A 27,323-nucleotide genomic window follows, 5' to 3' on the forward strand; every position below is an offset into this window, starting at 1 on the left:
TCAGCTTTGAGTGTCGACTTCACCTTTGCAACCCAACTTGAGATGGTCCTCAAAGGTGTCCTGTTGCTCCTCAGGGGTGTTGGCTGAGGGATACGCTTACCCGTGAGTTCTGATCAAAGACATAAGTGTGATGAGAAACTGTGACTCCTCCCTTAGATATGGGACCAGGCCGGAGAATGAAGCTTAAGAACTATCCACCAAATAAGAAACTTCAGGAGTAAACGCACAGTGACAGCGGAGGGAGCAGCGTCCTCCTGGTGTGAGAAAGGTAAGCTTGTGCTTCTCAAAATGATGCGAAGGAGCTTATATTGATGTTTTACTTAAAAATGGTATATCATTTGTAATGTTACTTAATGAGTACCATATTAGAAATCCTGTGTTGGTCATAGAAGAATAATCTAGCCTATATTAACAAAATAGAACAGTTCTCATTTGAAGTTTTTTAGTTTGTTCATGCTCAATGTTAATATATGCCTTTGTTTTGGAGAAAAATTAGTCTTAATGATTTATGGGATGCATAAACCTTTGATTGGGCAAGACTGAAAATCCTGTGCTTGTTGGATATGAGTTTGAAGTTACATTGGTATGTTCAGGCCAGGGAGTTATGGCCCATATATGGATCAGAAGAGACATAGAGATCATAAATCATCATGATGCAGTTACTCTTAAGTCTGACATCTCCACATGAGTACATACATAACCACGCCACAGGAGCACCATACTGATGTTACATGTGCTGGACCCTGTCAGGCCGTTTAAAAAATTTATTGGCAGTAAAATACTCCAAATATAACAAGGACAGCATGTTCAGGCTTTACTTATAAGTGAGACTTCATGGTGTCGTCTGTATGCATTCATATGGCAGTTCTGTATAATATTTCCCTCGTTTTTTTCTCTTTATGAAAGGATGTGTTTAGAAAAACAGCTCTTGATAATTTTAAGATCTTAGGATCATGGATTAATAACCGGATCATTGTGCTTTGTGAATTCATACGCAGAGTAATGGATTTGTAATGATAAAGTACAATAACGGTCGATACACAAGTGCACTGTTCAAAGAACCTGAATCTTTTATTTATTTACACCAAACCTTTTTTGTTGATAAAGCATATCTGAAGAAGCAAAAGCGTCTTTTATACTTTAGCGTTTCCAGATAAGCAAAAATAAAACATGGATGCAAGAAATCAGCACTTTACACTTTTTTAACCGTACTTTAGTGTAATTGAATTTGTGAAAGTGTGACAGAGCAGCGTACGTACACACAAGCCAAGAATAAATAAAATAATGAATTAAATAGCGTACAAGAACACTAAAACCCCCCAAACCTGAACTAAGCTGAAGTAAAATCATTGCCAAACAGGATTAGGTAAGCATGGGCTATTACGCATCAGCCACCCAAGCGACACAACACACAGTTTTTTCTTTGTTTTCAGGTTTTTGTGCTATTAAACACAGTAAGACGATATGTAGTTTTTCGCATGCATTTGATTCTACCATTTTTGTCTCATAAGGCCACGCTGTGTGGCGTTTTCATGAGCCATCTTTCTGCAAAAATACTCAATGCTGTAGCTCTACAAAGGGCCTAAAATCCAAAAAACAACAATGATTTGACATCCTCTCCACGTCAAGGTTTTATTCTGAAAAACAAACAAAGAAAAGAAAATATGGTTAAGGTGTTAGATTCAATTTATTTGCAGTGTTATGTATGAAAATGTTCTAAACTTTCTGAATTTACTTTAAGTAACTTTTATGAATTTTTGACATAAAAATGTTTGAAACCAAGTTATTCGAAGGATGTCTGAAGCTGTATTTTGAAATATATTTAGAAACATTATACATCACATAGCTAGTTAGTGGTGCATTGGTAGAAAATCTTGTGAAATTGGATTCAGAAGCATTAAGATGTTTTCATTCTGTCCCATTATTAGCTGATGCATTAACAAACAATTAACAGTACATTTGTTACAATAATCAGTAAGTTCAGGTCCATTAAATAATATGAAGATATAACTTTTGAGTTTAATAATGTATTTATAAATGTTGAAATTAAAATGAAATGAGATTAATAAATTCATAAGAAGTATTTTATTATTAGTTCACGTTAATGTAGTTATGAAATATTATAAAAATTACTGAATTTACTTTGTGAGAAACTTTTAAGAATAAACACACTTAAATATCTGAAATAGAAGTGTTTACCAAGTTATTCTTAGAATTTCTGAAGATATGTTTAGAAATATATTTAAAAACATTATATTGCACATAGCTAGTTAGTGGTGCATTGGTAGGATGCCTTGTAAAATTGGATTGAGAAGCATTTGTGAGATGTTTTCATGTTGTCATTTAAATTTCTTTTCTGAGTGGCATTTGCTGGGATTCCCAAAAGTGTTGCGGATCATGGAAGATCATCCCGTACACATTTCCAAAACCAGCACACAGATTGCTTGTTATTTAGTAAATGTACAGTAAACACATTGTTACTGTCAGGTCCACAGACCACATTGGTTGCCAGTATCTTTAGAATTTTTAAATAGTTTGAAAATGCTGCTGAATATGTTATGTTGTCTTGTCGGGGCACTGGAATTTATCAAGCATTACTAATTACTAATATAGTAAAAAATACAAAATAAATACTGGCACTTTGGTAAGTTTCATAAAATATACAGTTTTTAACACTAAAAAAGTTCTAAGGATTTATTTATGGTTTTACATAGAACTTAAGCAGATGATGATGCTTTTGGCTTCTAAAATTGTACTTAGAGCTTTAGGAAACCCCGCTGTCATCAAGTGCTTGTGTAACTAAATGGTGTAACTTTCATCCAGTGAGGCAAGTTCTTCAAGTAGACCCTTACCTCTCACTGTGAGATTGGTGGTATACTCTGCTCTTCCCAGTGGGCTCTCAGCTATGATTTTATACTCTCCCATGTCTTTGGCTCCAACCCTGAGAATGAGCATGGAGCACACTCCATAGGTGTTAGTGATGTAGTAGTTGGTGTCAGTGTTGAGGCTGACGTTGTTGCGGTACCAGGTGACGTGGGGTGTGGGGTTGCCCCTCACGGCACAGCTCATGTAGCACTCGTAGCCTTGTGGGGCTGTGTGGATTTTCAGGGGGACCATAAACCTCGGAGGACTCTCCAAGTTGCAGGTCTTCGACTCTGGGATGTTCAGTGTGAATTTTTCTGCAATAATTGAAGGCGTTTGGTTAAAAAACAATTAATTAAGGCTGTCTACTTCACCTGTCAGTGGGTCCCTGAAGGGTCACCGTGTAGTACATGAGCAAGAAGGGTGTCTATAGTAAACAGACACACCCTAGTGGTAGGACATGAATAAGATCAGAGAATGTGTATATTCTCGAAATCAGTGGGTTGCAATCCAAAATTGGATTACAGGTCTGGTTATGATAGCAGGGGGAAAACAATGCAATGCAAATAATAGAATGCAACTAACCATATAATATAACCAAGTATAGTTTAGGTAAAAAAATAAATAAATGCTTTCTATGTTATTTGTTGTTGAGGGACATTCTATCAAACAGAGTATTATTGGCATACATTCATCTGTCACGTGGCAATACATCTAACATATTATCATGATATTACGGTAACACTACATGTTAGTTAATGATTTTTTGGTATAATAAAATGCAGCTGCTCATTGTTAGTTTCTGTTAGTTAGTCCATTAATCAATATTAACAGATACTTTTGATTTAATTAGCATTAAGATGTTTTAGATCGTTTTTATTGTTAGTTAACTTTAACTTTTGTAGTTTTGTAAAAAATTGGAACCTATTTGTGAAGTGTTATAATATTAAGTGTTATAAATATTAGTGGTATAATAATTAGTGGCCCAGTATTTTAGGCTTAGCACATTGCAGTTCATGGTAATAATACATTTTATGTTTGATTTTCAGGACTTTTTTGTTGCATTTATATATAAACATAATACATAATAACAATTTTGTTGTTGGGTCACCAGCTGATGCACAAATCTGGGTGTTGAAGCAAAAAACAGTTGAAAACCACTGTTTTAATTCATTTGCATTGAGTTTAAATAGCTAGCTCCACCCATCACTGCTCAGATAATTTTTTTTCGTTTAGTACAAATAGGATTCTACTTAGACTTTGTGTGAAGAACATCTGTCACAATTTGCACAATCTGTCACAGGATGCTATATATCGCTATTTATTCTTAATGCAAACAGTATCCACCATTATACCATGTAGGATAAATAGCATCCACCATTCTTACACTTAGTGTAAATAGCCACTGCCATTAAATAAGGACAGAAGGTAAATCATGCTAGTAGTTTGAATCCCCACACCTCTGTATTACAAACCTTTCTTGCATGTGATGAGCCATTTTGGTGACTCCGAAGGTGCAGACAGGCCAATGTCATTTTTGGAGTACACACGGAACTGGTATTCTCTCCCTGGCATGATGTTACAGGCTGTGAAACGGTTGTTGAAGATACGGTCAGCTACAGTGTGCCAGGTCCTCTTGCTGGAGTCTCTCTTGGTCACCATGTAATGCAGGCGATCATCGCGTTTCTCATCTGGTGATGGTTCCCAGGAAACTGTCACCGTGCCCGGAACGTTCTCATCCAGCTCTATGGGGCCTGGGGGCTTTGGCTCGTCTACACCAAAACAATCAGTCGTAGTTCATCAGGACTGGCAGATCAAGCCTATTACACAAACATTCCTCTACAGAGCAAGCTTGGTTGAGTATATATCCATCTATAAATCTACACTACAAAACATTTTTTGAAAGAAATTCATACTTTTAATCAGCAAAGATGCATCAACTTAATCAAAAGTGACAGTAAAGATTTTTAGTGTTTCAAAATGAATGTTCTTTTGAACTTTCTATTCACCAAAGAATCATAAAAAAAAATGCATCACAGTTTCTCCAAAAATATTAAACGGCACAACTGTTTTTAGCATTGATAATAATAAGAACTGTTTTTGTTTTCGCACCAAATCTGCATATTAGAGTGATTTCTGAAGGATCATGTGATGCTGAAGACTGCTTTGCCATCACAATAATAAATTACATTATTAATTATATTAAAATAGGACTAAGTTAACAAAGCTGATACAACATTTCTGGACATACCTTCTGAAAATACTGTCCCAGCTTAACATGTAACTTAACAAGTTATTAATAAGATGATTTCACCAAAATGTACAAGCACTTTGGCTCTGTGGTAATACTAACAAAGCATTGCTTTGTTATGCCAACATAGCATCATGGCTGAAAAACAGATAGCCATGCCCCCAACTCACACTAATGTATAATAATGTGAGTTGGGGGCATGGATATCTGTTTTTCAACCAGTGACACACTGGGACTATTTAGGAAAACACACTTGAACATATTTTTTCAGTTCTATTTGGTGATGCCATTTAAGATGGTACAATGGTTCCAGGCATTCACTGGCTCCCTCATTTTACCTGTAACTCTAATCTCAATACTGAAGGTCTCTTGTCCCACAATGTTCTTGACTAGGATCGTATAGATTCCTGTATCGGAGCGATCTGCAGATGGGATCAGGATCTGAGAACCTCCCTCAGCATTGCTTATAGTGGCACGTTTGGACACAGGGATACCATCTTTAAGCCAGACGACATCAGGACACGGGGAAGCCTGTAAAAAGGTAATATAGAACAAGTATCGGACATGTGGTCAATGCAAAATCTAGTTTAAATGAGGGGAGTAGGAATGATCAGAATAGTGTATGGGAAGGGATCATGATATAGCCTGGCTCATGGATATTAATTAGGGGACACAATATTCAGCAAGTAGTCCCAAATTATTAATTTTATTATACATTTTATTTATAGGTGCCTTACACAACACTCAAAGACACCGTACATCAGTAAAACAACCAATCATCAAACAAAAGGGCAACACAGCCTACCTACAACTAAACATTACATAAAAGCCTGCCAAAATCGACAAGTTTTAATTCTAGATTTAAAAACCACAAGACTTTGACTATTACGAATATCCACTTGTAGTGAACTCCATAGGTACGGAGCAGCATAACCAAAAGAACCCCATAGAAGTTGTCCTAGTGCGTGGAAGTACAAGAGTGAGTGCAGAGGCAGATCGTAAGATACGTGTAGGAGTATTTATATGCAGGAGGTCGGATAAGTATAAGGGAGCCAAATATGCAGTGCCTTGTAAGTTAAAAGCAAGATTTTAAAATGTATGCGATATTTAACAGGGAGTCAATGCAGATTTTGTAGCACAGGAGAGATGTGCTTGGATATAGAAGTTTTGGAAATAACTCATTCAGCTGCATTATGTACTAGCTGAAGTTTGTGTAAAGATTTAGACTGGAGTCTATAAAACAAGAAATTACAGTAATCAATTTGTGATGTTACTAAAGCTTGTACAAGGATGGCAGCACTCTTTGTTGAGAGTACAGGATGAAGACGAGTCATATTTTGTATATGGAAAAATGGAGAATAAGTAACGTTGTTAATATGAGCTTCAAATGATTAAGTACTGTCGAAGATGAAACCCAGACTTTTAACCTGTTTATGATTTGCTGATGCAAGTCGGCACTACATTTTTGATTTAGGAATCGAGGAGGGGGAACAGGATTCTGGACGACAGCAGTTATATGTCATCCCTTCGCACAGCAGGCAGTATATAATGATTGTCTCCCAAAAAGTGACAAACTTTATTTGATAAAAGGTCTAAACCCCTGGTTTGGTCTCTAAAAGTACTGTATGGTTTTAGTGTTGCCTATTACCTCAAAGTTGATGTTGAATCGTGCAGAATTTCCAGCTCTGACCACCATGAAGCTCTTGATCTTAGAATCTGTGAATCTCGGTCTCACTAAAAAAAACAAGACACTGAGTTAATGATGTGGCATATCCAGTACAGTTTTCGAAAAAATGAGAGGCAGTTATCTTTCTGACCGTAGATAAGGTGATTCACCTGGAGGAGGCATAGCCAAGATGTAGTTGTCCAGCTCCTGTGGCTCACCCTCTCCACCTTCATTGATGGCGATCACTCTAACCCAATACATGGCCATCGATTTTAGTCCCTTTACAGTGTAGGAGGCCATGATGATGGCATTTGTGTTGCATCGATCCCATTCTGTGTTCTCAGCAGGCCTGACATCAACAAAGTATCCCTTGGCCTCATCCTTAACACCAGGCTCTTCTTTTGGTTTAGTCCAAGACAAGGACAAGGTAGTGTATGTGGAGTCTATCACTTTAAGGTCAATGACTTTACCAGGGGGTTCTGATAGGAAATTGAGACGAAAGCATTTGCATAAGAAAACATTGAAAGAGGAATAGGAAGAAGTGCAAGAGGAGTTCAAATTAGCTTGTTATTTTGAAGCCCAGAAAATTCTGACCTAAATCTGCTATTTTTGCATATCTTTGAGGGAAGGCCACGGTTCGTTTTTTTGAATTGTACAGCCTTGAGAATACTTATGCTGAATTCCTCTTCTCTTTTTGAAGATAATGAGCAACCTGAGAAATTACTCACTTTTGGGATCTCTCGCAAACACAAATTCTGAGGGGATACTTGGTTCACCAGCTCCAGATATGTTGATGGCGGACACACGGAACTCGTACTCCATTCCTTCAACTACATCTTTTACAGCATATTTCTTTGCTGTGGATGGTAATTGAGAGGTAAATATTACTAGCAGGAAGTACTTTAAAGCATGTAAAAATGTGAGATACACACCCTGGATTGGCTCATCTGGTGGATTGACTTGGCCCCACAAGTTACTGCCCTTCTTGCGTTTCTCTAAGTTATAACCCAAAATACTGGTTCCTCCAGTGTTGGTCGGAGGAGTCCATGTCAGGTTAATGCAGTTTTTGAAGGCACTGGCTACTTTAGGAGCAGATGGCGGACCAGGATATGCTGGAAAGTAAGACAATCCAGATGTTTATATTAAGATGAGTCTGTATTGCGACTGAATAGCACAAGGCTACTCTGAGAGATTTGTTTGTTTAGTAAGTCACCTTTAGTGCCAGCTTGCACATCTTCGGTCTCCATCAGTTCACTGATGCCCTCATCAGTCTCGGCTCTGATACGGTAACTGTATCTTCTGCCGTGGTCAACATCAGTGTCTCTGTAGTGGGCTTCACCTGGGATCTGGCCAATCTTTTTCCATGTGTTGCGTCCAATTTGGTTACGCTCAAGTATGTAATTTTTGATAGGGCAACCACCGTTGTCTTTTGGTGATCTCCACTTGATCTCAATGCAGTTGGCAGATGCTTCAATGATCTCCAGTGGTCCAAGTGGGGGGGTAGGTTTATCTAAATGGGGTAAAAATTGTCAGGCAAAATGAAGAGGAATTTTGTTACCAAACTGTACTGCATTCATATTAAAAATACAACCTGTTTAATTAGTTCACTTTTTGTACTCACCAAGTACAACTAGATTAGAAATGGCTTCAGCTGTGCCAAATTCATTTTTGACTTTGATTTTTATTTCCCCGGTGTCTTTACGCTGTAATTTGGTGAGAAGCAGGCTGCTTTCAGCCTCTGAAATCTCAATCTTGCAGTGAGAGTCTGGTGTGAGCTCTTCACCATCTTTGTACCACTGGACTTTGAATGGCTCACGACCAATAAATGGAATTTTGAAGGTGGCTTTATGATTGTGTTTGACCACAATCGGTTTTGCAAATACTTCAATTTCCTTGGCATTGAATCTTGGTGGATCTTATCACACACACAAACAAAATAAATTTTTAAAAAGTACATTAAATTTAGAACATTTGCATATGTATTGGCACAAATGAGCAGATACAACTGAACAAACCTTCAACAGCAATCACACATTCGGTTTTACGCCCATCAGCCTCAAATCGATATTTTCCAGCAAATTCTTCTGTTACTTTAGCAATTTTCAGTTTATGAACCATTCCCTCTTTACTGATAGTCAAACCCTCAGTGGAGGCAGTAATCTACAGAGAAGTTTGAAGAACAGTTTACACATACACCATACCATTTATCATATTATATATACTTGTGGCTTCTTTATACCTCATTGCCATCTTTGGACCAGACACCATCACAGTCAGCACTGCTAAGTTTGCAGACCAGTTCAGCTGCTTCTCCCACAATAGCTTTGTGGTCTTCCAGCCCAGCAGAAAAGTGAACACCAGGATCTGCAGATGATTTGTGAACAAAATTAGTAATGAATAATTCAAGCACGGTTATCATTTTGCTCCATGATGTTTGAGTTGTAGTCCACACACATTAATTGAGGCCTACTGAAGCAATTCTACACTTGTACACTTTGTAAGTATGGACATACATATTTTATAGCATGTGTTAAAATGCATTAACTTGCATTTAAACGTGAATGAAAGTCAACAGAAATGTGTGAGAAAAAATATCAGGTGTATGATATCTTGCCATTGTCTTCAGTTTTGACTTCCTAGAATCCGAATCTTCTTAGAATCCGCAACGATGATGATAAAGACCAGTTATGAAGCATCTCTGAATGGCCGGTACACATTTAACCTGACTTATTTTAGAAATGCATTGTACAGACATTCTTTCCGCTCTAATAGTACATAATTGTCACTCTTGGTGGAAGTTGTTCAGTTGAGATAATTCTCTGAATTATTAGTCACTCTAATTAGGCTTCACCACTAATGGGCAAATGATGGAAACCTTCTTGTTTTGGTGGTATTACTAAATAATGTTGCTGTTCTATTAGATTAATATGAATATTTCCCCCCTTTTCCCATTTCGTGCTGCCTCTGGATACCATCCAAATGCAATTTGGTTCTTGTGCAGAATTTGCTTTAAAATCTCCAGGTAAATACTGATTGAGTCACTTTCTTTCAACCCAAAGTATTTTGACAAAGATCTTGCTGAATGATTTTGCTGGAATTTTCACATCTTCTAAGGCATATAAAATCTTTAATTTGCCTTCTCGTAATTAAAGTTTGTGAAGTCCTATTTGGCTGCATTTATTAAGATCTTATCATGTCCTGGTTCCCCTGATTAGTGAGCGAGGTGATTGGCCTTTAGCAAGACAAGCAAGCTTGGTGAAGACAATGCAAGCGCATACTGATCTACACAAACAGCAGACACACAATGCATAAGAAATATCTGGAACATTAAAGACTGGGTAGATACTATTTTTTAAATACATTTATTATTGTATCTTACACAAAGAATTGGTCCTCACTCCAGTTACTTACTGAGTTTTTTCTTTATTTTATTTAAAGGAATAGTTTATTCAGAGATGTCCCTCCAAACCTGCATATTGTTGTTGTTTGGTAAATACTGAAATTGAATTTATAAAGGTTTTTACATAGATCTTCCATGACAGTTCATACAGGCTGTCAAGCACAACAACAGCAGCATAATTAAACTATATGATTTGTTTTATACAAACAAATAACTAAAATCTACAATATACTGTAAAATAATTAACTACTACTAATAATAAGAATAATAAAGTCAAATGAAACAATTCTTTCATTATTATTATTATTATTATCCATAGAAAAAATAACAACATACTGGTTTGGATAAATACATGTTAAGACAGAATTTTTCATTTTAACTGAATTATTACTTTAATAAACAAAGTTATCCAATGCCCACTAGCATCGTGTGTAATAAACGTTTTTCTGCCAACTCAAATCAACCTAATTAAAGAGGTTATTAAAGTTACTGATTACAACCCGCCTTGCTCAATATATCCCTCACTTATTTTGAGCTTGTTCATCAGGTATGCCTTCACAATGTTTCAACAAGCACATTATGTTCAAGAACTGCTGATAGGGATATGCATATGCTTACAAAGCCTGTTCTATAGCTGTTGGACCCAAGTGTATAATCTTTAAATGAGCGCTTAGGACAATGAAACTGACAAAGTTTCTCAGTGGAAAGTTATCCAGCAAGTCCTAAAGTATATTGTGAGATGTTTGGTCCTGTGGAAATAAGATCCAAAACATGTCCAGAATGGTTAAATTAAAGCTAAATTAAATCCTTCAGAGAGTCTGTGGTATAACAATTAAATGCTTTATAACCACCCAAGTCCAATAAAAGAAGTTTCCTGATTAACAATGTACTTAATAGGAATAGGACACGTTTGGATAACTTTGTTTATTGTTCAAATGATGGGACTGAATTAGACCAAGAACTCCTACAAGGGACAGGGCACAGTTATTCCTGAGTATTCTGAATGACTTTGACATTTGCATGGAAGCAAAGTCATTATTCAGTGCAACTTCAAACATCTCTTACCAACAACTGTCTCCGGAATCTGTGGGCTTTGTTTTTTACGGTCTGAACGCTTGCCAGCTTTAGCTGACTCATCCTTTTCATCTTCAGCTCCTTTTTCTTCCTCTGTACCTTCAGTGCTGCCCTCTGATGGGCCTCCAGGACCTGGTGGCTTCCCGGGGCCTGGTGGGTCCCCAGAACCTGAAGTGCTACCGGACCCAGACAGGTTCCCGGAACCTGAAGGGTTGTCAGAACCTGACGGGTTTCCTGAACCTGATGGATTACCGGATCCTGATGATTTGCCAGACCCTGCTGGTTTTTCTTTATCTGATGGGTTACCTCCACCTTCATTCATGCAGTTTGGTCAGTCGGTGAAGCACTTTGAAGATTGACATTAACATGATAAAGAGGTTGGAAAGAACATGTAGAATAAAAAGAAAAACACTTAAAACAAACAAGAACATTTAAGAAAACTGTGACAAAAACCACCACAAAAATGCAAACGATGAACATTTTCCGAGGTCGTGCCTCTAAACATGCAGAATCTACAGTTTTATTGCTTTTGTGCCATGCTGGGTAATTCCACCCAAAATAAAATCTCATTGGTCGAAAAATCCTGCTCCACAAACTCTGTATTAAACATCAAATATTCTGATTCGCGTACATTATTTTGTGCTCCATTTTTGTTTTTAATTTATTTACAAGACAATGGAAAATGCATATAATATGTTAAGCATAACGATAATGTTTCTGGTGTTTTTTCTTCCTGTTATAAATAATTTGTTATGGCTGTGTATATTATAAATAAAATTATCCAGATCACAGATTGTTTACCATAGTACGATTAACGATTATTTTCTTTGTTTAGTTTTTTTTTAAAGAAAGTTGCTGCATGACTCTGCTGCAACCATTCAGAACATGATGTTTAATATAAAACTTTGTAGAATACAATATAGCAATGAGATTTCACAGTGGGGGGGGGGGGGGCTACCCAGCATAGCACCACACACATAGAAACCAAATAATCACATGGTTTTTTGAAACATTACACACTGACACTGAAAAACACTGACAAACCAACACCACACAAAACAGGTACTTGATCAACAAATAAATGACACAAACAAACAATTAAGGCAAACAAACAGAGTAGCACATTTAGCTGAAAAAAATGGATGGATTTTATGGAACATTCAATGATAGAGAAAATAAAAAAAGATTGATTATTTGATGCATTTTTTTTTTTCAGATTGATGACCTCATATTATTGGAAATTACATTAGTTGTGATAATATTTTTCAGCACTCCTATTTTTCCCCCTATGTTAAATGTATTATTACTTATATATTAATCACTCTTAATCACTGAATCAAATTAATAATCATGCTTAAACAATCAGTGTATAAAAAAATAGGTTGTTAATGTTACTTGAAATCTCTTTCTCATGATCAATATTTTATCAACCATTCAAGTAAAAGCTAATTGTGTTACTGTTGACAGTCACTTTTTAGTTTAGTAAACTATTTAGTTTCTGTAATCACAGCACATGATTTTAATATAGATGAGCCGGCTTTTAGTGTATTCACCCCACACTCTTACCAGTCACTGTGTCTGGTATCAGTGGGCCTAGTCTTACACGAGTACGGCCCTTGCCTTCCCCTTCCCCTTGATCACATCTGGAACTGTGCTGGGTGTGTTTGAGTTTCCTATCATGATTTTTGATGTAAACTGTGAATTAATCAGCACAGGATGTGCAATGCTTTGATTGTGTTGTGAGTACACATAATATATAAATTGTAAAGGTATCCATAATATATAAATTTTGTAAAGATAAATAAACATGCATCAGTATTGTTGCTGAATGGTGTGTGTGTGTGTGTGTGTGTGTGTGTACATATACTGGATACACACACTACTCACCAAGAAATTAATACTTGTATACACCAAGGATGCATTATATTGATCAAAAGTGTCAGTAAAGAGTTTTACATTGTTTAAAAAAAAAAAAAATCTACTTCAAATAAATACTGTTCTTTTAAATACTTTCTTCATTAAAGGTGCCATAGAATGCATTGATACAATATTTTAAATTGTTCTCTGATATCTACATAGAAGGTATGTGGCTTAGGTAAGGGCAACAAATTCTCCAGAAACGGTTTGACATGTCCATTTATGACCCTAGGATTTCTCCCTAGAATGAAATGGTCTGTTATAACCTTATTTGTTTCACAGTGCGGCTCATTTAAGTAGCTCAGTAGGAAGGAAACACAGGGAAAATATATTCCAGACCTTCAGGCTGACGGCTGAAGGTCTGGAATAGATGGCAGCTTTCATTGGCCAAGGCCCGCCCATGATGCCGTTTGACCGACATGTCAAACAACCAATCACAGTTTGTTTCGTTCAGAGTCACGTTTCGGGGTGTGGAAATGTCGCCACAATAACAGACAATAACATAATTTACACAATAACAGTGTAAAACTCTCGGACGTTTTATAAAGATTCTATGAACTTTCAATTTTTCACATACTTTTGAAAATCCAGCGTTTAATTGATCCTAATAAGCGCTCGTCAAAACACGACGGCTTTCTTCTTTCGTGAGGGAGTTTGGCATCACGGCAGCTTTGTTTCCATGCGGAACGTTAAAGAACGTGACACACACGTCTCCTGGAAATCCTGTATAATCTAACCAATCCGACGACGACTTCGACACTCCTGAAGTGTTTCCAAATAAGTGTGCCATATGCATCAGAAGTTTAGCCAACGTTCCGTGGGCATGATGTCTGAGGCTGAGACTAGCAAGGAGCTAACCATGTCTATTATTTTATTAGAATGCTTTATTTGCTTTCCGTGCCTCTCTGAATACAGACACCAACCCATCCCTGCACATCACATCCCCTGCACAGCCTGGAACATAAGATTTATTTCCATGATCTGCCATTTTCACTGTTGTCCCCTGCTGAACTTCTGATGGGCGGGTATATGCAAATGTTGGGGGCTTAACTATTTGTGATCCAGATTGTTACATCACAGTCGGTGTTATGTTCTGATTCGCCTATTTTTCAATGGTGAAACAATGGTGTTTGAGGCTCACGGTATGTCATTTCCATGTACAGAACTCTTATTTTTAATATTACTGTTTTTTAATTTTACTGTATTTTTGATCAAATAAATGCAGCATTAGTCAGCATAAGAGAATTATTTCAAAAACATAAAAAAATCTTGCTTTTGAACAGCATTGTTCATAAACAATACTGTATGCATGTATATGTGCTGCATGAAAGTTTGGCCTGCTTTGCCAGACCGTATATTTTCTGTAAGAACCAATCACTGCTGAAATGTTACACTACATATTTTTAAAATGAGAAATAAAAGCAAGAAGGAATTTGCATAGTGTAGATATATTTAATGTCTCCTTGTATAATTCCTTACCTTCAACAGTCTCTGGTACAAGAGGTCCTGCTCTTTGACGCTTCTTGTCTCCTCCATCTCCTCCCTCTCCTCCCTCACCACCGCTTCCTCCAGAACCATCAGCTCCTCCGGCCCCACCAGCAGCTCCAGCCCCACCGGCTCCTCCGGCTCCACCAGCACCTCCGGCTCCATCAGCCCCTCCAGCTCCACCGGCTCCATCAGCCCCTCCAGCTCCTCCAGCTCCATCAGCCCCTCCAGCCCCTCCAGCTCCTCCAGCTCCACCGGCACCTCCGGCTCCATCGGCTCCTCCAGCTCCTCCGGCTCCTCCAGCTTGTCCAGTACCTGTAGCTCCTGCAGCCCATACTGCTCCTACCACAGCCGCAGCACCACCTCCATCTCCACCTGCAGCTCCAGCCTTCCCAAGACTTGCTGCCGCAGCAGCTGCCTGTGCAGTCAACGCAGCAGCTGCCGCAGCCCCTGCCGCAGCAGCTTGCTTAGCACTCAGACCTTCACTTAAGGCCTTGAGTTCAGCCTGCTTCCTGGCCTCCTCCTCAACACTGGCTTTGACTTTAGCTGCTGCAGCCCGAGCAGCTGCTTCTGCTTCGGCTTTAGCTTCAGCCTCAGATTTACCTTTGGCTTTAGCTGCGGCAAGTGCATCCTGTGCAGCTTTAGCAGCAGCTGCAGCTGCGGCAGCTGCTGCCGCTTGAGCTGCAGCTTTTACCGCTTCGGCTTCAGCTGCAGCTCTGGCTTTAGCTTCAGCTTCTACTGCCTCTCTTTCAGCCTGGAGTTTCTTAGCAGCCTCCAAAGCTTCTGCTATCTCCCTCTTGTTCCTCTCTGCCTGCTCAGCCGCAATCTTCAGCAAGTCTTCACCAGCACCACCTGCCTGAGTGGCTTTCCGGGCTTTCTTCTTTCCCTTTGTTGCAGGATCTTTGTCAGCTGGTGTGGAAACAATAAAACAAACAGATTCATATTGAATTTAAGCAAGTTAATAAAATTATAGGATGTAGTACAAATATATACAATAAAAATAACACATTAGAGAAATAAAACAATATACTGACTTTATTTAGGGAGTCTTTTATTTGTGGACAGTATATTGCTATATTTTTTTATTAATCTCAATGCAAATCAAGAAATTATAATTAATTTGACTACTTTTTAAATTAATTGACAGCCTTATTTTCTAATAAAAGGGCTGCAATTATTTTTAATTGATTATTTAATCAGTGTATCATTCAATTATTTTAGCCACTTAATTTAGTACAACTAATTGTAATAAAAATAATGCAATGTGGAAATAAAAACAATGTACTGACTTAAAGGAATAGTTCACTGAAAAATGAAAATTAGTCATCGTTTTGCCCACTTTCATGTTGTTCCAATCCTGTATGACTTTCTGTCTTCTGTTAAACGGGTATGAATGCGGGTAACAAGCAACCTGGTGTCATAGGTGTTTCTGCAACACCGTTATTACGTACCTTACTGCATGTTTCAAGGCAGTTTCAAAGTGAAACGTCCAGTGGGTGGCGCTAAAATGCAGGTTCGATACATGACCCTGGTACATTTTTGGTACGTTGACATAGGCACGTATTGAAAAAGTTAATGCTCTATTGCAGAAGTCTTCAACCCTGTTCCTGGGGACCCACAATCCTGAAGAGTTTTGCTACAACCCTAATCAAACACACCTGAAGTTGCAGGCAAGTCTGCTGAAGCAGGTTGGAAATAAATTTTCCAAGAGAGTGGGTCCCCAGGAGCAGGGTTGAAGACATCTGTTCTATTGTGTTGGAAATATCCCCTAAACCAATCCCAACCTTAAACCTACATGATAGTGTTAACCAATGCAAAACTGACAAAAATATATGTTATTTGCAGGTTTGAACTGTTTTGTCGAACCGTATTTCCACAGGATTCATACCGGAGCTCTTCACCTTTTTAAGCACAACTCCATACTGCGAGAGCTACCCTAACCTACTGAACATGAAAACCCATATCGATGAAGCTGCGTATGTGACGCTAACCTTCAAATGTATCAATTCTCAAATGTTGCAGCATGTTAAAATTGTTTTGAATTAATAACATAATATTCCTCAAGCCTAAAAAATTAGGCTTTAATTAATCAAAACTGTGGTCCTGCAAATCATACTTTGATTTGGAAACTGGAAACTGCAGTGATTCGTACGTAGGGGTTATTTTTTTTTCAGTTTTGCAGAAATTTACTTGGAGGTACGTATTTCCTATGAGACCAGGTAGGTAAAAAAAACTTTGCTGTTGCTGTTCCCCACTGACTTTCAAAGTATTGGGAAAAAAAAAGAGGTCAATGGGGACCAGAAACTGTTTAATTACCAACAAGTATCTTCTTTTGTGTTCAGCAGAAAATAGAAATGCATACAGGTATTGTATATGTTATGTGCAAATCTATGTGCATTGATTTAATTAATCAGCATGATGCATTTAATTTGATTACTTTTTTTTGTTTCATTGATAGAACCTATTTCTACTAAGTGAAAAAAAGTTGTACTTACCTTCTACAATCAGCCAAGCACTGCTAGACTTAATGCCAGCTATAGCAGCATAGATTCCAGCATCCAAAGGCATACAATCAATAATTCTCAGACGGTGGACCAGTTTATCTTCAGAACAAGTAATCTCATATTTTTCATTGTTAGAGAGAGGTGTATTTTTTAGGGTCCAACTAATCTTACTGACGGGCTGAGTTAAAACACACTCAAAGATGGCATCTTCTCTCTCTTGGGCCGTCACCTCCTTAATCTTCAGGGCAAAGTCCACAGGGGGAACTGTTTTAAATATGAACACACCTCAGTCAATCCATGGCATTATGCATGACTGAAAAACAAAAGCACTACTGAAAAGACCAGCGAAGCTGGTTTTAAATTCGGGTGTCTCCACTAGGCTTCTTAACTAGCTTAAACAGCATGACATGCTTGATTTTCAATGGAAATACATTAGTTAAAAACTGACTGAGCAAATAAATATTATTATAATGTTAGTGTTGCTACAACTGTTTATACATGTTTAGAAGCAAAAGACAATTTATATTAGCAGACCAGAAACATCACATGCTGACTTTGATGTAACTTTCCGGTGTGCAACCTAACAGATGCTTCCAGTGAAGACAGCTTTATTGATTATTATGGGATCGATTTAGTTTTGGGGCATAACGGCGCATAGCTTACATACAGTGTAGATGTGTTTTTATGTTGGTTAACCAGCCAGAGAAACACCAAGGCAGCTTAGACAGGCATGGGAAATCGTGCTGGTCTTTTCAGCAGGAGGTTAACTGACAAATAGACAAATGTGCTGCAAAAAAACGTACTCTTGAAATCCGTTGAAAAGATATTGACACCCTCAACATCCACTTGATAGATTCCAGCATCTTCTGGATTGAGGCTTGTAACAGTGAAGATGTACTTCTTGCCAACTTGTTTTAGACCGTGTTTCATTTCACCTTCAATGTCTTTGCTGAATGGAATCATGATGCCATCCTGAACAAAAGGTGAAGAGTAACTGTGATGAATGTTCATAATGCATATAGAAAAATAAAAAAATAAGACTGGTTCTCCAAATTATGCTGGCTGAATAGGTAGCACTAGTGCAGTATCTTTTGTGTAGCCTAAAACAGGCTTTTCATTTGAAAAATATGCAATGTCAAGTACAGTAACGATAAAATCAACCTTCATACCCATATGCAAATGCATGTTAACATATCGTCTTTGTTTTTCATTATAGTAAATTATTTATTGTTTTAGGTATTATGGCCTAATATGTCCTTATCTAGTAATTGAAAAGTCATAATAATTTAATAGTACGCCACCTACTGGACTGAAGTGTGAAGTGCTGGATGGAGTGCAATTATGTCCGCCATGATTTTACTGTTAAAATTTGCTTAAATATTGGGGTTCTTTTTTCAGATATCATACTGTAGTATACCATATGTACCAAGGTTATTATAGTTAACTAAAGCAAAAAAAAAAAAAACTCAAATAAACAATCGGAAATAAAATAAAATAGAAAAAAACTTTAAACTTTTACAAATGACAACGAAATTACTAAAGCTATAACTAAAATTAAAATGAAAATTACAAAAATAAAAACTATAATAGTATTTCAATGATACTGAAATAATACTGACATGAACCATTTGTGGCTGTTTGTCTTTTATCACAGATGATGAGAGCTCAATGAGAGGCATTGTTTTGTAATAGCACTGATCTACTGTACCACCCCACCTTTTTTTCACTGGTATTTCACATCCTCTGATTCACAGTTCTCACCTTATACAGAAAAATGCGGCTGTTGGGGTCTTTGAGCTCCATTTCCAGCTCAAAGGTTGCAGCATCCTCAGATTTCACCTCAATGGGCTTGAGATTACTGATGTGTTGAATGAACTAAATCAAAGAAGAACAAACAGAACATAACAATTGGTCTCCAGATTTGTGCAACCAGTCATGAAAATGTGAGAAACAATTCTGTCATTTTGCAGCTCTTTACCTGTGCCTGCTCCTCTTCTCTTTCCTTCTTCAACTCGACCAGTTTCTTCAGCATGCCACGGAAATCAGTGATGCCATACTCGACGCAAATGTGCTCATAGTCTTTCTTCTCAGCACTCAACAGCAATTCCCATACAGAGTCGTCAATGTCACCTTCCCTTTTCTCCTCAACCTTTTTGCCAGCACTTTAAGAAGATCGTAATGACAAATATGAACTTCAGGCCAAATGCTACCACTTAACTGGGTTAACGTGACTGATGTTTTAATATGAGATGGGCTAATTAACTATGGCAAGAATCAGACGTATAAATAGAGCCTAAAGAGAAACTGCACTGCTGATGACATGGCATTAATGTGTAATGTAATGGAAACAAATGTCTCACCCTCTCCTGAGCATCTTTCTAAACTCTGTTGGGACACCTGCTGGAGCTTCAAAATGCAATCAACAAACAGAGGAAAGTGAATGCTTACGTGTGCCATATTCAGTGTCAAAGTATTCAAAGTATCCAATTAAAGCTTTTTCCTTCATGATCAACTGCCATGCTAACTAAGCTGAAGAAAATCAGCTACAAAAAGGTTACAATTATCTTACCTGCTTCAGGCTTTTGCAATTGTTTGTCCTTTTTGAATCCAACTGAAAAGAAAAAGAAAATATTGTGTTTGCAGCTATTTTCATTCTGCTTTCTGTGTGGATCGAATAAGAACTTAGTAACGAAAGTAACAAACAAGTAGGGCTTTTAAGATGTGTGTGCCCTACCTTCAATTACATTTAGGACAACAGTGCAAACAGCTTTTCCATATTCGTTTGAGGCATAACATTTGTAAGTGTCGGCTTCATCACTGCTCACTTTAGGTATCTGCAAAAGTAGATGAAAACTAGGTTGTGTTGATGAATCATGGGCAATAATTGAATGACAAAGATAATGAAATTGTGAAGTATTTAATGTCTGAGCTGTTTCCACAACAGGTTTCTTGACCACTCCCCTCACCCTCTGTCAAACAGGAAGTCCTGCCCCAAAATTGTGCTGGTTGTGACAATGATGCTATGTTGGGCTGCTCAAACAACTGATGCAAGCAAAGCTTTGATGTCACAGGGCAACAGAGTTTACACTTTCTGTGGGAATCATCCTACTTACAGTCTCTTCACATTAAGCTGGGATATGAGAGGGTATTTTAAAATGAAACCATTACACACTTCACCTTAAATGTTAAGTAGAGGATTTAAAGTCAAGCTAAAAGCCTGTGCTTACCTCCAAAGTGTGTTCATTAGTTGTTGGGTCATATTTGTTCTGAAACTTTTGGGGATCATTCATTTCTCCTTTTGCTCTATGCCAGGTTACAGTGGGTGCTGGGTTTCCAGTCACTTTGGCTTTAAAAATGGCTAGTTTTCCTGCATTATGAAAATTAAAGTTGTTATGAAATACATTTTTATTAAGTAGAACTTTCAAAAAAGGAATTCTTGTGCCTTGAAATCGATGTGCTTGTTGTTTATTTTACAGTAATCTTGTTTCCAATTCTGTGAACATTTACCAGAGAGTGTGTGCCAGTGCACTACTACTCAAAAGTTTGGACACACTTAACTGAATTTATGTATATCCATTATGAAAAAGGGTTGATGGTACAATATATGCTTAAATGCTTGAAATAAGTTTTGTATAATAAATTGTATACATTTATTTAACAAAACTAATATAAACTGTATAAATTGAGCCTATTCGTGAATTTCTTTACCAAACGAACATGTTAAAATCAATTCAACAAGTGCCCAGCATACTGTATATTTTCAGTATATAATATTTAATTTAAAATGCATCCCAGGATGCCCCTTGTGAAGTTGTTTGAGTGAATATCCAGAGTGTGCAGAGCTAGCAATATTTCATAGCTCTGATGACTTCGCTATTGTTATGAAAAGGGAAAAATGGTAATAATGCTGAACAAGTAGGTTTGTCTAGTCTTTTGACTTGTAGAGAATGTATTTTACAAAATATTTACAATTAGGTTCCATTTTTTAACATTAGTTAACTGCATTAGTTATCATGAACTAACAATGACATTACTTCTAAAGCATTTATTTAATGTAACAGTTCAAGTTTTATCAGGTAACATTATTTGAAGGACCTAAGCTATCATGAACTAATAATGCAGTTTAACATTGACAACGATTACTATTACTGCTCATTGTTAGTTTATGTTACTTACTTAATGCATTAACTAATGGTACTGTATTGTAAAATCATACCATATTTTATTTAATGCTTATTAGAAATGTATAACATGGCTGACATTGTTCTGTTTTTCAAGAGACTCTCTTAGTTGTATTGCAGAAGATACTTTGGCAAAGTCAAATGGTTTAGATACAGACAGAATAAAGGGCAAAAACCCATAGCCTGCAAGGTTACACAACATAAATGAAGGCATACGTTACACATTTGTGGTCTTGCTCTGTGCATTTCAAACTAGCGTGAAATGGGATATATGCCACCATTTGATTTATTTTTCTTGGTGCATATTTAGCTGTGGTCACATGTTAAAGCTGGGGGACGAGCAGTGAACTTGATAAATCACTCATCTACTGCGTAAGTTAAGTAGGTGTAGCTGCACAGCTTAGACATTTAGGGCAGTAAATCTGTGTGGTAATCCTCTGTACGTGCTCCTAGCTTGTTAATTTCACATACAGGATCATTTAGCTCTCAACTGTCGCCTCTAATTATATTTGCTTTCACTTTTGTAGATTCTTCTCTTTTAATGTGCTTACCTTCTTGAATGGTTAAAGCGATGGGTTTAAGTGTGAAGTCTGGAGTTGTCATCCCCTCAGGAAGTTCCTCAATGTACTGTGTAATCATAACACCGGGAACCTTAGATCTCCGTTTGATGCCTGAGAGAATCCACATTCAGGGTTCAATGTCAGAACTTCAGGGGAAACAACACAGCAGGTGAACAGTGACGTAACATATGCTGAATAATCATCTGCACAACTGTAGTCCATGTATTGAAAAACATTTTACAATCTCTGTACATAATATATTTTTAAGTGGGGCTCTAAGACATAAGAGAGGAAGTAGCACACCTTGTCTCCAAAAATGTATTTATTGCCCCTCATAAAAATTCCAGTCAAGACGTGCTAGTGTTGTTAAAACAGTTTTAGGAATAACGTAGAAAATAAAACAAAAAAGCATCTGACATGTTAGTTAAACAATATGTCAGTTTTTCCTATCCTTAGAATTTAAAACTAACATTTTTATGAGGGGCAATAAATAAATTTGTGGAGACAAGGTGTCCTACTTCCTCTCTGACATATAATGATATTTGCACCATTTATAATTTCCTTCTTGATTTACTTAAAATATGCAGATTCAAACACATTCCCAAATTTATAAATAGAGGATTAAAGCTGGTTGTCACAATGTTCACTCTGGTGAATATTTCTCAAAGTAGGTTTATTTTTGAAAATCAGTTTCTGTATTTTCATATGTCTTAAATTTACACCGTCATTACTCCAAAAGATATAGTTCACTGAACACGCTTGAGCTTCTTTTTTTATTTTTCCTTGTTAAGCCATTTTGTCACACTTCTTAGGCTCGTACAGCAAAATATAAACAGTATGTCAATTGAAGGGGGGGGGTTAAGAAAAACAAAACAGCAAAAATATGAAACAGTTTGTTTTGGTCAGAAAATATTGTAATTAATTGTACTAAATCCTAGCATTTATGTGACAGCTTGCCCCCGCCAAAAAAAAAAAAAAAAAAATATATATATATATATATATTGTATTGAGAACCTCTGGTTAAACCACTGATCTATACAAATGTATTATATTATATTATATTATATTATATTATATTATATTATATTATATTATATTATATTATATTATATTATATTATATTATATTATTGATCAGTGGGTTAAACCACCTATGGGTTATTTTAAAATAAGATACAAGATTTTCTTAACATCATGTTTCAATACATCAACACTGGAAAGAAAATTCCTGAAGTCTTTTCATTGTGTCTTTAAATGACAGCAATCTGAACATTCATTTTATAGATAGAAAATTGATGTGCATTCTTATTTTAATTTGACTGGATATTATGATACACTGAATAATATGATGAACTTGATATGTTATGATATAGCATTTGATACATATGATATGTTATACATGTTATGATATGATGATATATGAAGATATTCTGGATATCATGACACGCATGCAGATGTTCAGGTTGCTGTCATTCGATTACCTTACCTTGTCTCTTAAGAGGTAGAATTTCCAGTCCTGGAAAAGTATAGACACAACATTACAGTACAACAGCAACGAAGGAAGGGGAAACAAAGAAGGAGAACACAAAATTGTGAATCCTGGCATTTTTTTTTGAACGAAAGACAAAATGACTCACAAATACAACTAAAACACAAGACGGGGAAAAGACGAGGAGGTTAAACCAATAAAACATAAGTGGTTGAATGTGAGGTTACAATAGACAAGACTAGAGAAAAAGCAGACAAACTGGGAAGGAAATAAAAGTGTGAGACCTGTTTCACACAGCATACATAATCAGCAGGTGATTATTCTGGTTACAGTTACACTGCTGCCTAGCGGAAGAATAGCTGTGAGTTTTTGCACAATGTACGCGTGCTGATGGACAGAAATACACTATCGCATTTCTATAAATACACTATCACATTTCTATAATTCAAATCCGTTAAAGGATTGTTAGGCTGCATTAATTCGGTCAACCGGAACCGGGAACACTTCCCAAAACACCTTATGTACTTGTTACATTGTTAGAATAATGGCATCTATGCTAATATTAGTCTGTTTATTTCTTATTCCGAGGTCACCGTAGCCATCCAGATCCAGACTGTATTCAGATCAGACGGTGGATCAGCACCTAGAGATGACCTCTACAGCCAGGACACCTAGATGAGCCCCAGAGACTGATCCCCAGTGAAGACCTTGTCTCCAAGACGGCCATCGGGACAAGACCACTGGAACCAGATGAGTCCTTTGCACAATCTGATTCTGCTTTAGCCTAGATTTAAACTGCTGATTTTGTCTGGCCAGAGGAGGTTATATGGTGAAAAACTGAAAACATTTCTATAAGCAAATTTAAAAACACAGTCTTTTCAAATATGTGATTTTTGAGGTAATATAAACTTTCTCAAACCTCACGAAAAGATGAAAGCCGGGCTTGATGTAAGTTTCACAGTTAGCATATGGCTACTGTTTAGTAAATCTGACAGAATGAAGGTGATGTAAGCATGGCATAATTAAATACTTGATTCTTTTTAGCAACATCCAGCAACATTGTGCCTTAGAGATATCCGCTCACGGCACTACTGTCATGTCTCGTGTCACACCGTAGGCTCGCGCTTTATACAAATGCAAATGGCGTCAATGTGCGTCACAGTTATTGAAGTTGCTGTTTATTTACTCTTCTTAAATTTGTGTGAAACAGGCCAAACGGACAGAAATTTTGTCACTGAGGACATTTTTATGTCCTCTAATTTATATATTATCACCCATGATGAATGTAAAAAAAAGAGGGGCTCATAATTAACATAAGAAAAAAATTATAAAAAAAAATAAAAAGGTCTAATTACATAAGGTAAAACAAACCCCCTCCTCAAAGGAAATGAAATAAATAAACCAAGTGAGAAAAAAATAAAACTAGAAATAATAAAAAAATAAATAAATAAAATGGGTGGATTTTTATAAGGTTTAATGATGAAATGTAAGAGATGTTGTGCATACAGGTTCGATTCCAGCCTGGTCCAGTTCTCCCTCTCCTCTTTTCTGGCTCTATTTACTGTTCTTTCTCATCACAGACACTTCACATTCTGGTTGGTTGATGGTTGTCCCTCGCATCCATGGTTACACGATTCAAAGAAACCCTTGCTGAATGACAGCAAAAGCTCACGGGGCTGTTTAGTGAGATTCCACATGAAGGGTGCACTAGGCACTAATGAAGGCTCTGATTGCATTAGCCACATTCACAGCTTCCACTTCATTTGCATCTTGTGCGCAGTGGCCAGTTTCCAAACCCACAACCTACAACTTTAACCAGCTGCTTGATCATTCGTGTGTTTAAATAAATTTGTGTGGCTAGGTTAGACTCAACACTTGCTTTTATCTCGCTCTTCTAACCCCTCAGGGACAGATATATTATTCACTTTACCATGGAGAGGAGGTCATTAGATTTTATCTGGAAAATCCGGCATTACATTTACATTTAACGCAGCTGCTTACTGTGGTAGAACTTTTCTAAATGAGACCCAAGTCCTATCAAGTGTGTCAAATTCCTTTGCTATACTCTCATCATTATGAATACAAGAAAACTGATTAACTAAATGACATCTTCTGGAAATAGTGACCATTAAGAAAGAGAAAGAACGAATTACAAACAAAAAAAGGATATTTTTCCACCATGTGTTTTTCTAGCTGGTCTTCATGGAGAACATGGCTGGATTTGTTGTTTCAGTAATTCAGTAATAGAGCAGTTGGACAAGGTTCGGTGCCGGTGTCAGCCTGCCATATGGGAGAGAGAACAATTATATTGTTCTTACCGCCTTGCCCGGCAGCAGTTGGATCTAAAACCTTGGCTTTTTTCATCATCTTGACGCAGTCCAATGGCTCAAGAATGCAGAGGCTTCTCTGGGTGTGAGAAAAGCAATATGAAAGGTCAATTCAATTTCAGTCTTATTAAACATTTGGATAGATTAAACATGTTTGCACGATATAAGATGCAATTAGAAAATGTATTAAAAAGCTAATTTTATAAATCAGTCTGTCTAGGATATTCATCCGATGTGCTTCTGCAACACTTATCCTCATTACGCAGACACCTCAAAATAGGTCAAACTGAGCATTTGCACATTTAAATAACCTATTAAATCCAAACAGTTTAGGGAAAAGAGCAATTCAGGTGAAATAGGCACAAAGATGAAGCAAAGTAGGACGACTGTTATCCCATCTGTTGGGATGTGATGCAGTGTGACAGTGCAGTGCATTATGTTCCATTAGAGAGGCTTTGGGCCTAGTCAGCAAAACCTCCACGGCTCTAGTCATTCATCTTTTCAAATCCACTCACATAAACGGTTCAGATCCAGTCAGTGTGTCCTCACTAGTTTACTAGCACTAGCATAGCACTAATATGGGATTTTGACATGTTTGGATTTAACTGTCTCCTGCAGGGAGACATATTGGCTTTGAGGAGGAAAGCTGAAAATATTTTAGTAAGCATTTGTTCAAGATTCTTTGCTTTGCTCCAAAACCTAGCGTGCTGTCTGCTACCTACATAGGGGTTGTCACATGGAATGCATCCATTTGTGCTGTTTTAAATGTCTGTCTGTGTGAACAAACAGTAGACAGACATCTTTGATTCCTGTGCACTGCTTTTTAAGACACAGTAGCCGGGTTTCCATCCAAAATTGCGAATTTAACTTATGGCAAAACTGGAATATCGCATAAAACATTTGCGATCATCACCGTTTCCATCCAACAAGTCAAAGAGAACAAAATCGTCACTAACTGATAAACCTGCACTATAAATCACTAAAAAACGTAGGAGAATATAATCATTTTCATATATAATAAATTATTTGCGCCTCAGAGCGAGCAGATGAAACACAATGAATGCGGTCATTGCTTTCGGACGTGGATGCTGCTGTTTGGGAACGCAGTCGTGTAAGACATTTCTGGGAGGCAATTAGAGAAATACTTTGACGACAGACTTTGCTCGGGCCATATGCAGAATGACCATAATAACATTTCAGATGATGTGGAATGACATCCGTCTGCTGGTTAGTCAGGTTTTGCCGTCTCAGAGCGCAAAGTCACATGACTTTTTGATGCGCTTGAAGGAATTTATTCCCAAAATGCATTTCCATCTCCCATTATTCACATCAACCCTTTTGTGCACAAGTCAAAAGCCACCTCACATGAGCGTAAAAACATTTTTACGAATTAAGGGATTTTTATTCTAAATTTATTCTAAATCCATTACTCGTTTTTCATGCAATACTTCAAAATGCGCATTAAAATAGGGTGATGGAAACCCGGCTTGTGACAAGTTAGCTAGCTCTTTTTGAAATCAAGAACATGTCCTGTAAGAACTTACTCCAAGCAGCGTCCTAACTGAAATGAAAGCTCATAAGTGACTTGAATTGAAATGCTCTTCAATT

At 37.2% G+C, this 27,323-nt stretch overlaps 1 protein-coding gene across 1 annotated transcript; it reads right to left on the reverse strand.

Annotated features, from left to right (window-relative positions):
- On the reverse strand, nt 1-25,755 carry LOC306879687 (immunoglobulin-like and fibronectin type III domain-containing protein 1; the record flags this gene model as incomplete). The annotated part of the gene is made up of 26 exons (XM_079432831.1): nt 1-83; nt 2,853-3,179; nt 4,338-4,634; nt 5,452-5,644; nt 6,762-6,847; nt 6,950-7,258; nt 7,508-7,636; nt 7,712-7,891; nt 7,993-8,289; nt 8,401-8,694; nt 8,795-8,939; nt 9,019-9,143; nt 11,245-11,565; nt 12,820-12,907; nt 14,650-14,997; nt 15,044-15,564; nt 17,151-17,423; nt 17,963-18,131; nt 18,921-19,034; nt 19,138-19,321; nt 19,520-19,565; nt 19,729-19,770; nt 19,894-19,993; nt 20,387-20,526; nt 21,892-22,011; nt 25,707-25,755. The coding sequence occupies 26 exons, from the start codon at nt 25,753-25,755 to the stop codon at nt 1-3; spliced, it is 4,980 nt and encodes a 1,659-aa protein (XP_079288957.1).
- Nucleotides 25,756-27,323: the final 1,568 nt, after the last annotated feature.

Source organism: Barbus barbus (genome assembly GCF_936440315.1).
Source record: "Barbus barbus genome assembly, chromosome: 13".
Classification (NCBI taxonomy): Eukaryota; Metazoa; Chordata; class Actinopteri; order Cypriniformes; family Cyprinidae; genus Barbus; species Barbus barbus.